The following is an 11,506-nucleotide window of genomic DNA, read 5'->3' on the forward strand; positions in this document are numbered from 1 at the left end:
CTGCAGTAAACCTGACGTAACCATATGTAAACCTGCAGTAAACCTGAACTAACCATATGTAAACCTGCAGTAAACCAGAAGTAACCAGAAGTAAACCTGCAGTAAACTTGGAGTAACCAGAAGTAAACCTGAACTAACCATATGTAAACCTGAAGTAACCATATGTAAACCTGAAGTAACCAGAAATAAACCTGCAGTAAACCTGAAGTAAACCTGCAGTAAACTTGGAGTAACCTGCAGTAAACCTGCAGTAAACCTGAAGTAACCATATGTAAACCTGAAGTAAACCTGAAGTAACCAGACGTAAATCTGCAGTAAACCTGAAGTAAACTTGGAGTAAACCTGCAGTAAACCTGAAGTAAACCTGAAGTAAACTTGGAGTAAACCTGAAGTAAACCTGAAGTAAACCTGCAGTAAACCTGAAGTAAACTTGGAGTAAACCTGCAGTAAACCTGAAGTAAACCTGAAGTAACCATATGTAAACCTGAAGTAACCATATATAAACCTGAAGTAACCAGAAATAAACCTGCAGTAAACCTGCAGTAAACCTGCAGTAAACCTGACGTAACCAGAAGTAAACCTGCAGTAAACCTGAAGTAACCATATGTAAACCTGAAGTAACCAGAAATAAATCTGCAGTAAACCTGAAGTAAACCTGAAGTAAACCTGCAGTAAACTTGGAGTAACCTGTCGTAAACCTGAAGTAAACCTGAACTAACCATATGTAAACCTGAAGTAACCAGAAATAAACCTGAAGTAAACCTGCAGTAAACCTGAAGTAACAATATGTAAACCTGCAGTAAACCTGAACTAACCATATGTAAACCTGCAGTAAACCAGAAGTAACCAGAAGTAAACCTGCAGTAAACTTGGAGTAACCAGAAGTAAACCTGAACTAACCATATGTAAACCTGACGTAACCATATGTAAACCTGCAGTAAACCAGAAGTAACCAGAAGTAAACCTGCAGTAAACTTGGAGTAACCAGAAGTAAACCTGAACTAACCATATGTAAACCTGAAGTAACCATATGTAAACCTGCAGTAAACCTGAAGTAACCATATGTAAACCTGCAGTAAACCTGACGTAACCATATGTAAACCTGCAGTAAACTTGGAGTAACCATATGTAAACCTGCAGTAAACCTGCAGTTATGAGCTGTGTTCCAGAGCAGCGTGTGGCTGTAACACAGAGATCCATCTTCACTCTGCAGTTTAGCTGCTGGTCCTGATGTTACCACAGCTGTCTACATGTTCACTGGTGAGGCTGTGTGATTGCTGACATCTTGTTCATGGACCTACTCTGGTTATACTGATGAGGGACTGGACCCAGAATAAACCCAGCACCAGCCAGCACCCTGAGACTGGACCACTAATATCAGCCATGGTAAAGAAGACAGGAGGCTGTGATCTCTGCCAGAGGTGCTTCAGCCCTGATGACAGTGTATGATTCTTCTGTCAATGAAATATTTATGTTTCTCCTTTTTAATACATCTGCCTTAATTATTAATACAAGTCTAAATCTGTTTGTCTCTGTCATTATGGGGAATAATACGAAGTACAGTGCATCCGGAAAGTAGCGCTTCACTTTTTCCACATTTTGTTATGTTACAGCCTTATCCCAAATGGATTAAATTCATTTTTATGTTATATATTCTACAAACAATACCCCATAATGACAGAGTTAAAAAAAATTTTGCAAATATATTAAAAATAAAAAACAAAAAACATAACAGTGAAGGGGTCTGAAGACTTCCTGAATGCACTGGACATACACATACATATGAATACTCCCCCTGTTTATGGCTTATGGCATTTTTTAGTCACACATATATAGAAGCACATCATCTGTGAAAATCTGTGTATGTGGTTTTGTGCTAATTATACTAAATTAAACATTTGTCATTTGTCACTAAACAGCGCATGATGGGAACAAAGAAAAATCACAGTCAGAGAGACAAATATATATATATGTATATATAGAGCTAGGTTGCAGCTAATGATTATTTTCATTATTGATTAATAGTTGATCAATGGCTCAGAGCTGAGAGGTGAGAAATCCAGTTCACTTTCATATCTGACAAAGCAAATCCTCAACCAGAACATTTATTTTATCGCTGAAACGATCAACTGATTATCACTAATCAGTTCTGTGTTGATCGATTGGCTTATTAATTGATTATCCTTGACAAGTCTTAGGGTTAGGTTGTTACCGCAACTACTTTATACTATCTCCGGGCCGCCGCTTTCCCCTCACGGATTGGCTGGTTGATTTGACAGACACAATTTCCGGTCAATCAGACGCAGGAACACAAACTAGCTCCACCCCGTTGTAGGCGTAGAGTTCCCGCCCCGCTGGCGTTGCTAGGCGGGCGGAGCCGTGTAGCAACGGATTTGACTTGCGGTCCCAAGAGCCAATCATCGGGGGGTATCCTTCTGACCCCGCCCAACGCGGCTGGCATGGTCCCACCTCCTAGACAGCAATGACCAACGGGGGCGTTGCTGGGGGGCGGGGCCGGTCTCCAGCTCGACCCAGTTTGAAAGTGAACCAACGGCTCCAGTCGCTGCTTCAGCCTCCAAACAACAACAAGAACCCAGGATCCAAATCCCGAAAACCTGTCCGACATCTGCCTCCGCCTGTAGCCGGCCCTCCTGACCAGTGAGTACCGCGGTCCACCCCCTCCACTGGGTTCGGGTTAGATTTGATTCTCTCTAAGTGACAATGAGCTGGCTTCGATTTGCCGGTTTTTTCTGACTGGCAGGATCCTGTGATAAAAGGTCCGTGACTGAGGCTAGAAAGAGGGATAAAATGGCCGCTGTAACAGCCAGAATGTGGCGGTGATGAACCGTCTTCACCCTCTGAGCCTTTCTGTGTGCGCACCCCGGGGACTGATGGAGACGTGTTGTTGTAAACACGAAACGCCCATTTTGGAGTATGAATGCCAGGAAATAGTCCTGTCCCGTCCATACAACGTTGACATCTCCGGCGCATAACCGGAGCCCTTCGTTGAAAATGCGTAGCTGTTTTACTGACTCTGTATTTCCATTGCAGACGCGGCCGGTCGGTGTAAAAACTGCGCTGCGATCGAAGATGAATTAATTTAACGACAGAAAGCCTAGTGTCATGGTTTCTAACGTGTCCATGGTTTAAATGTATTTTTATTAGCCTGCTAGCCCGTTAGCCTGCTGCTAGCGGAGGGGGATGGGGCGGCTAGCTCTGCAGAGGGCGGGAAGCAAATGGTGGCCCATTGTTCTGTCGGAGCTAGCCCGTTAGCACGGCTAGGCTAACTGCAGCACACATAGATCTCTATAGAAGCCACAGCTAGCTTCAGTTTTCCTTCATCTCTGCCGCTCACAGGCTTCCAGTCACAGGCGGAGAGGGGGGCCGGTCCCCGGCGGGATATCCCAGCACTGTACCGGGCAGAGAGAAGTCCAGTCGGGTCGGCAGGCCTCCTAACCCCCCAGTCTGGAAAATGGATCCCACTCAGTTCTTTGTTATTCCCAATCAGTACAGTTAGACTGCTGATGGGCCATTATGTGCCCCGATCGTTAACAGACCAGTTTTTTAATGAAGGATGGAGAAGGCTCTTGTCCTTTATGATCAAATTTCGTTTTTTATAAAACACATTTAAACAAGGTTAAATTTTAATCATGTACAGGTTGAAGGGTCATTCCATCCAAACGTATTCACAACCTTTCTGTTGTGTACCTGAGGACATTTAATAAAGATTAAATATCACCCGGACAGACTGTTTCAGTTTCTGTGTTGATGCTCCGACCTGTCTGTTCAGTGGCTGGTGTCACGTTCAAAGACATAATGAGCCACAACTGTCCAACCAGCACCGTGTTCTTCACTGCTTCTCTTTGTTGTGTTTGATGCTCCACTGGAGACAAGACCCAGGCTGTTCAGACATCTATTACTATTTACATGTAGACCTAATAATTCATCAACTGCAGGAGAAAATAATAATAAAGCCGATTCATCACTGTCACATTGTCACTGATCTGAATCTTGTGATGAACGGACTCAACAGCTGATGTGTGATCAGTGATCAATGATCAGTCCTAAACAAACGTGTTTTTACTTACCCCTTGAATAAATGTTTAATCAATATGTTGATCGTGTGAATTATGTAATAACAGCATTGTTTTGTTGAACTGAACTGATAAAATAATGAAATGATAATTGTTTCCAGAGGCACAAATCAGCTTAATAACCAGTTCTGTCAGAACTGAACATGTTTTTTTTTTTTTTTGTCTGTGTCTGTCTTTCTCTACCTCCTTTCTCCCCAGGCCGCCAGTATGATGCGTAAAGACGTCAACAAGCCGAAAGGGAAGACGTCGGCTTACGCCTTCTTTGTCCAGACGTGTCGAGAGGAGCACCGGAAGAAAAACCCTGAGCAGTCGGTCAACTTTGCTGAGTTCTCCAAGAAATGCTCTGAGAGATGGAAGGTAGGAGAGAGACGGGTGGTCAGAGAGAGAGAGGTAGACAGGTGGACAGACACGGAGAGAGAGAGAGACTGAGACATTGAGTTGAGTTTAACCATGTTCACTAACAGTAAGTTCAGATATTGACACTGGCTACAGTCCATGTTGTCACAAAAGGACCCTCAATAAGAACCTAATTGTGTTCTTGATCGCTGGCTCTGGTGGAGACCAGGTGTGTTTCACTGACCTGGATGTCCTGCCTCACACTGACCCGGTAGACCACAGGAATGACTCCTTTAACTGAGCTGCTGGTTCTACCTGAGGAACCTTGTTTTGAGTTCTGTGTTGCCACCTGCTGATGGAGGCCCTGGACCGGGTCTGGAGGTCCTGGACCTGGTCAGTAAGGCTTCAGCCACCTCTGCAGCTCACTCTGATGTGACTGGTGTGAAGGTCGAGGATGAAGACTCTCAGGAACTGCTGTACCTGTAGTTGACTATACCTTTACTGACATGGACCACCCCCCCTCCACTGTTAGACCACAGACCCTCTGTCAGAGCACTGATAGCCAGTAACAGAACCTGAGCCCTGTAAATGACATCAAATCAATAATCAATACAGAAGGACTCCTGATGATGACGAAGATGTGATCACTGATCTCATGAACTCTATCCTCTCTGAAACATGACTGTTAGAAAGCACATGATTTATCCAAATCTGACTGAGACCAGAGTCCCACCTACAACACGTCACCCAGAGCTGAGACCCCATCATGTTGATCACTGAGTGAACAACAACAGGATCAGTCACTGAGGAGTCCACTGATCCAGATCAGTCCTGGACAGATGGAACAACCTGATCCTACAACACTGAAACGTTGTCCCTAACAACAAGCAAGGCCTTGGTGTGAGCAGTCACCTGGACAAGGTGTTGAGCAGCATCACCAGTGAATCTGGAGCACAGGGTCGTGAGTACAAGATTTTAACAAACCACTGCTCTACAGACCACGGTCCCTCTCTACCTCTCATAAATCCTCACATGGAGTCCAGACGGAGACCAGGTGACCTCTGACCTCTGCCATCAGGCCGAAACATCAGTACTGATTACTACAGTACTACAGTATCACACCAGTACTCAGTCAGTACTACAGTATCACAGCAGTACTCATTGGTTACTACATTATCACAGCAGTACTCATTGGTTAGTAAATTATCACAGCAGTACTCAGTGGTTACTCCAGTTAATTTTTACAGTGCTACTACTTCAAAATAAAATACTGCCCCTGCAGTTTGTTACCTGTCAAAGTAAAAGCTTTGTTTCCTGTTTTCTGTGTTGTGATGTCAGGCTCTGTCTCCCAGTGATAAGAAGTGTTTTGAGGACATGGCCAAGGCCGACAAGGTGCGTTACAACAGGGAGATGAGGGACTATGTCCCGCCCAAGGGCTTCGGAAAGAGGGGCCGCAAGAGGAAAGACCCCAACGCACCCAAAAGACCCCCGTAAGTCTCAAATACACAAAACACACTGACACACCTCCCTGAAAAACCACCAGCTCAGTGTCTGTAACACAGACTGGACTTCAGTGTGACCCTGCTGGTCCTGGACCAGAATCACTGTCCTGCAGTCTGCTGTGATTCTCTGCCAGCAGTGGGCAGCACAAAGGGAGACGGACTTCAACACTGAGCTGCTGGGTCTGTGTGGGCAACAAGCAATTAACCAGTTAGTCAGTTAATGAGTTAACCTGTTCACCAGTTAACCCTTTAACACCTGAGCCTCAAAATGGCCGCCCGGAGTCCTTTGCTTATTTTGACCATAAAAAGGTCAGAAAATGTCCTGTGAGTTAGTGCTTTTGTCCATGTCTCCAGAATACTTGGAACTTTCAATATCTGGCAGTTATTTTCAATGTACTGCATGGTCTAACACTGCAATAAGAGTTTAAATGAAGCGACAACACACAGAGGGAACTTGATTTTAGAGTTTTAATAAAGAAAAAAAACTGAAACTGTACATGAACAACATGTTTTCTGAAATGTGAAAAGTATAGAACTATTTACAATATAATTTGTGAAGTTACAATAAACCTGTAGTGCATAACAGATCATGAAAAAATAAAACTATATACAGGGGTTGTTTCCCCACACAGGGCAATTACTCCTCTGGCTGCAGACTCAAAGATCTTGGTGGTGCTGCAGGTAGCAGGTCCTCTCTGGCTGCAGACACAGGCGCACATCACAGTCCTGACACCTCCAGGGAGTGCTCCTTTCACGGAGCCTACAGCGCCGTCGCCCCATGCGGGCTCTGTCACACTGTGTGTGGCCCATATTGAGAGGCTCTGCCTCGGTCTTCCCCCTTTGATGACGCGGTGAGCGGCTCCGGTCCCACCACCATCACCGGAGCCTGCAGCATCCCCACGGCCTCTGCCTCTGCGGCCCTGACTGTGACCTCTGATAGATAGATAGACAGATATAACTTTATTCATCCCCGTGACTAAAACAGTCACCACGCAATATAAGCGTCGATTTACACATACAATAACGTAAGGAAAGTAAAAACTAGATAGAAGTTAGAGAGAGCTTCATTCATTCAGACACTGAAAGTCAGCTCGTCTAATGTTACCTTTCTTCGCCAGAAGTTGCTCCTTCGGTTGCTGCTTCGTCCTCAAACCCATCTGTGACTGTCCACGGAGGTTTTGTTGGCGGGAAGGCCGTTTTGCTGACATTTTCCATCAGTAATGTGCTGTATTGCTCCACTCTGCTGTCTCTGTATTCGGGGCACTTTCCCAGTTTCACGGCAGCAGCAGGAGTGAAATTACCATAATGACATCTATCTGCCTGTAAAGCGCAAGGTCTCAGCTTTCAGAGACCGTTGGAATTTTTCTGATCGCTCAAACCGTTACAGTGTTATGGTAATCCGAAGTGCGCCTGCGCAAATGTGTCGCTGACGACACGTTCGGTGTTAAAGGGTTAATAAGTTAACCAGTTAACTCCCTGTATTAAAGTGTGACAGTGAAACTCTGCTCTTGAACCCTGTGGACCACAGTCCTGATGTGAGCTGAAAGGGGGCCTCAGTCAGTCCTGGTCTGACAATAGACCAGTAGACCTGTTCCTGATCCAGTATTTACTGTCTCCAGCTCATGTTTAGTGACACCATCAGAGATCATGGTTACCTGTAGCTCACCTGGTGTGTGGACCATTGTGGCTGAGTCCTGGTTCAGATCCACTTGGTGGGGTGTGGGGTGTCTGGTTATACTGGACCTGCTCAGTACAGGTCTGTTCTGTCAGTGATGTGTGTGTGTGTGTGTGTGTGTGTGTGTGTGTGTGTGTGTGTGTGTGTGTGTGTGTGCGTGCGTGCGTGCGTGCGTGCGTGCGTGTGTGTGCGCGCGCCTGTCTCCCTGCAGGTCTGCGTTCTTCGTGTTCTGCAGTGAGTACCGTCCCAGTGTGAAGCAGCAGTATCCAGGTCTGTCTATAGGAGACTGTGCCAAGAAACTGGGAGAGATGTGGAGCAAACTGTCCCAGTCTGAGAAGCAGCCGTACGAGGAGAAGGCCCAGAAGCTACGGGAGAAATATGACCGGGTGAGGGGGGGCGAGGGGGGGCTTGATCACTCAGCTCAGTCAGTCTCTTCAGGTCTCTCTGTCACTGACCCCGGGACAGAGCTGCTCTCTGGAGTAGAACCTGTGAGATGTCTCCTGGTGGTCACCTGCAGAGCTGCAGCCTCCTCAGGAAACACCTGTGGACAGGCTCAGTGGGGACTGTGGGTCTGATCAGTGTGGGGAGTGGAAACACTGGACACACCTGGATACTGATGGACAGGTAGACAGGTTGTTGTCTGTGAGTTAACTGTCTCCTCCGTCTCTCAGGACATGGTAGCGTACCGCGGCGGCGGCACATACGCCAGGAACCCCGGCTCCTCAGCTCAGGGAGGAGAGGAAGAGGAGGACGACGAGGGGGAGGATGAAGATGAGGAGGAGGACGACGACGAGTAGAGATGATGAGCTGCAGCTGGATGAGAGTGTGTGTGTGTGTGTGTGTGTGTGTGTGTGTGTGTGTGTGTGTGTGTGAGAGAGAGAGACAGGAAGGTGTGTGTGCTTCAGAGGTCAGACTGTGGGGGGGTGTCAGTGGAGACGGGGTGGAGCTTCACAGCAGGTGTACGTCCTCTGAGACTTCCTGCTGTGGCTGATTGCAGGAGAGAAGAAGAGGAGGAGGGACAAGGAAGGATGGAGGTGAGGGTGTCCAGCTGCCACTGTCTCCATGGAAACGCAGGTTGGTTGACCAATGGGGAGTCAGATATAATCTTCAGTAACAGGAAGCTGCATCTGTTTCCTGGTAAACAGGAAGTAGAAGAGCCTATTTCCTTCACCATAACAACCACTGAGGTCAAAGTTCAGAGGTCAGGACACTGAAGGTCCTGTGAACCATCACACACACAGACACTGAGTCAGCTGATCTCAGTCCATCCTCAGTCAGCTGTTCTCACCTGTTACAGCTGTCAGGTCTCTCATTATTCTGTCAGTCCTGCAACAGACTGGTCACCTGTGCAGGTGAACCCCACCCCCTGCCCAGTGTAGGTGGGAACAGTGTGGAGCAGCAACAGTTAATCAGTCAGCTGAGAGCTGATTTATTGATCGATCAGCTGAGAGCTGTCTTATTGATCGTTTTCAGGTGAAAATTGAGGGTCTGATTTTCTTTGTCTCTGTTTGAAGTTGTTGTTTTAGACTCACTCAGAACAAACCAAACCAAACTGATTAATAATAAAAATGATGTGTAGCTGTGGCGACTGAAGTCAGACCTGAACCAGGTCTGTAGTGGAGCAGGTAGACCTGAAGAGGATCCAGGTGAGTCAGAGAGAGACAGGTCGCTCTGAAACACACACACAGGACCACAGAGAGAGTGTGTGTCAGTGTGTGTGTCCTTTCCGTAACGTGTGTGTGTGTGTGTCCTTTCTGTAACGTGTGTGTGTGTGTGTGTGTTGGAGGTCATCTGATGTTAAACTGTCCGATACCAGAGGATAGTAGAGTAAACCCCTCCTCACTGTTGCCATGGTTACCCCTGCACCGCTCCACCCTCCCCCTCCTTATACCCCCACCACCACCCCTGTGTGTTACCATGGAGACCGGCCCCTGCTCCCTGTCATCATGTTGTTTTTTTATTTTCTTACTGGAGGTTTATTGGAGATTTTTGTTCTTGTTCACTGTCAAAGTAGAAACTTCAGCTTTTATAATAAAACAAACACCTGAGGAAAAACTGGTCTGGTCTCCCGCCTGTCCTCCTTCAGGTCCTCATCCTGCAGCATCTCATTCTCTGTGGTCGGTCCTCTACCTGTCCTCCTTCAGGTCCTCATCCTGCAGCGCCACAGTCTCTGAGGCAGGTCCTCTGCCTGTCCTCCTTTAGGTCCTCATCCTGCAGCGTCTCAGTCTCTGTGGTCGGTCCTCTACCTGTCCTCCTTCAGGTTCTCATCCTGCAGCGCCACAGTCTCTGTGGCAGGTCCTCTGCCTGTCCTCCTTTAGGTCCTCATCCTGCACCGTCTCAGTCTCTGAGGCAGGTCCTCTGCCTGTCCTCCTTTAGGTCCTCATCCTGCAGCGTCTCAGTCTCTGAGGCCGGTCCTCTGCCTGTCCTCCTTCAGGTCTCCCTCCACTGCATTTCACAGAGGTCAGCTGATCCATTGGTCCAGGTCCTGGTCCTCACTGGTCTTCTGGTAGACCTGGATCCACCTGCAGGTCAGATCATTAGGTGTTTGGACTCAAATTACATCAGTAGATAAAGACGTGATGAGGCCATGGCCTTGGTGGACTGACAGGTGTCTTCAGTGAGGGGAGAGTACTGGGGGCGGTGGCGGCCTCTTTATTCACTTAAAAGTACCAGTGTTGATTGAGACCACAAAACACACTTCAGTCATCTTTGATGTGACTGACCTGCAGCTGCTGTGAACAGACTTCACCTGTGTCTCAGGTGGTTTGATCTTTGACCTCCAGTCCTGACTTTTCCTGACTGGACCAGAGGTAACAGAGTCAGCACATGTCTCTGAGGTCCTGTCTGATTATTACTGTATTTTCTGTAGAGGGGCCATCAGCTGACACCAGCAGGTAAACAAGAAGTGCTACATCAATGAAAACACCTGTACATGACTCACCTGGTGTCTGACCCCCCCCCCCCCCCCCCCCCAAACCAGCTCTGCCTTATCAACAATCCTGAGATCCTTAGCTGTGAAGTAATGAATGTCATTGATACTGATGATGATGATGATGAAGACCACAGGTGTAAGACTGTAGACCTGCAGGACGCAGGTGGTGAAAAACTGAAGTAAACCTGAGGAGCATCACCTCTCTGAACAGGTGACAACCAGGTAACAACAGTGTTTGATCTCAGCCTTGTTATAGTTTTAAATTAAAGCAGCTCAGCACAGTCGACCTCAGAAACGACACTCAACAAGACCAGGAATCCTGGTTTCTGGATCCACATCAGTTCAGTCTTGGACCTGAACTCTAGACCGTCAGGCAGGTCTCATTGAACTGTAGAACTGATCAGTTTTAATTTGCTCCTGTTCGTCTCTGAATTACATGTTGATATAAAATCAACACTTCCTGTAAGAGTTTCAAATTAAAAGCCTCCCTCAGTGATAATGACAACTGACAGATGAGGCTCAGAGCTCAGTGAACTGAACAGCTGCTCATTATCGATCATTAAAACATTGATCAGACACAAACAGGTGGATGATGTGAGGTCAGATGATGGTGGAGCTCTGTCAGCTTCAGTCTGCTGAGGCTGAGCTGGAAGAAACATCATGTCTGTGTGTTATTAACCAGCAGCTGCTCCTTCACTCAGGCCTGATGCAGCTGGAGGTTTATTCATGTAGAGAACAGAGTCGCTTCTGTGTCAAGATCTGTTGATGTTAAATAAAAACATTTCATTGACCAGGATCAGACAAACTGTGAAAAACAGCCCCCCTCCCCTGATGCTGCAGGTGTAGATCTGTTCTGTTAATGCAAACCTGGTTCTGCTTTTGGTCCTGGTTCCGGCTCTCATCACCTGTCTCCAGGAGCATGTAGACGACCTGAGGAGTGAGATCACAGGACAGACTCCACCCCCTC

General features: G+C 47.0%; 1 protein-coding gene across 1 annotated transcript; it reads left to right on the forward strand.

Annotated features, from left to right (window-relative positions):
• The first annotated feature begins 2,517 nt into the window (after positions 1–2,517).
• Positions 2,518–9,666, forward strand: hmgb2b (high mobility group box 2b). The gene is made up of 5 exons (XM_071465122.1): positions 2,518–2,658; positions 4,293–4,451; positions 5,769–5,920; positions 7,819–7,993; positions 8,279–9,666. The coding sequence occupies exons 2-5, from the start codon at positions 4,302–4,304 to the stop codon at positions 8,402–8,404; spliced, it is 603 nt and encodes a 200-aa protein (XP_071321223.1). The 5' UTR covers positions 2,518–2,658; positions 4,293–4,301; the 3' UTR covers positions 8,405–9,666.
• The last annotated feature ends 1,840 nt before the right edge of the window (positions 9,667–11,506 follow it).

This window comes from Trachinotus anak, unplaced genomic scaffold, assembly GCF_046630095.1.
Source record: "Trachinotus anak isolate AG129_WGS33_773 ecotype Australia unplaced genomic scaffold, CSIRO_AGI_Tana_v1 ptg000027l, whole genome shotgun sequence".
Lineage (NCBI taxonomy): Eukaryota > Metazoa > Chordata > Actinopteri > Carangiformes > Carangidae > Trachinotus > Trachinotus anak.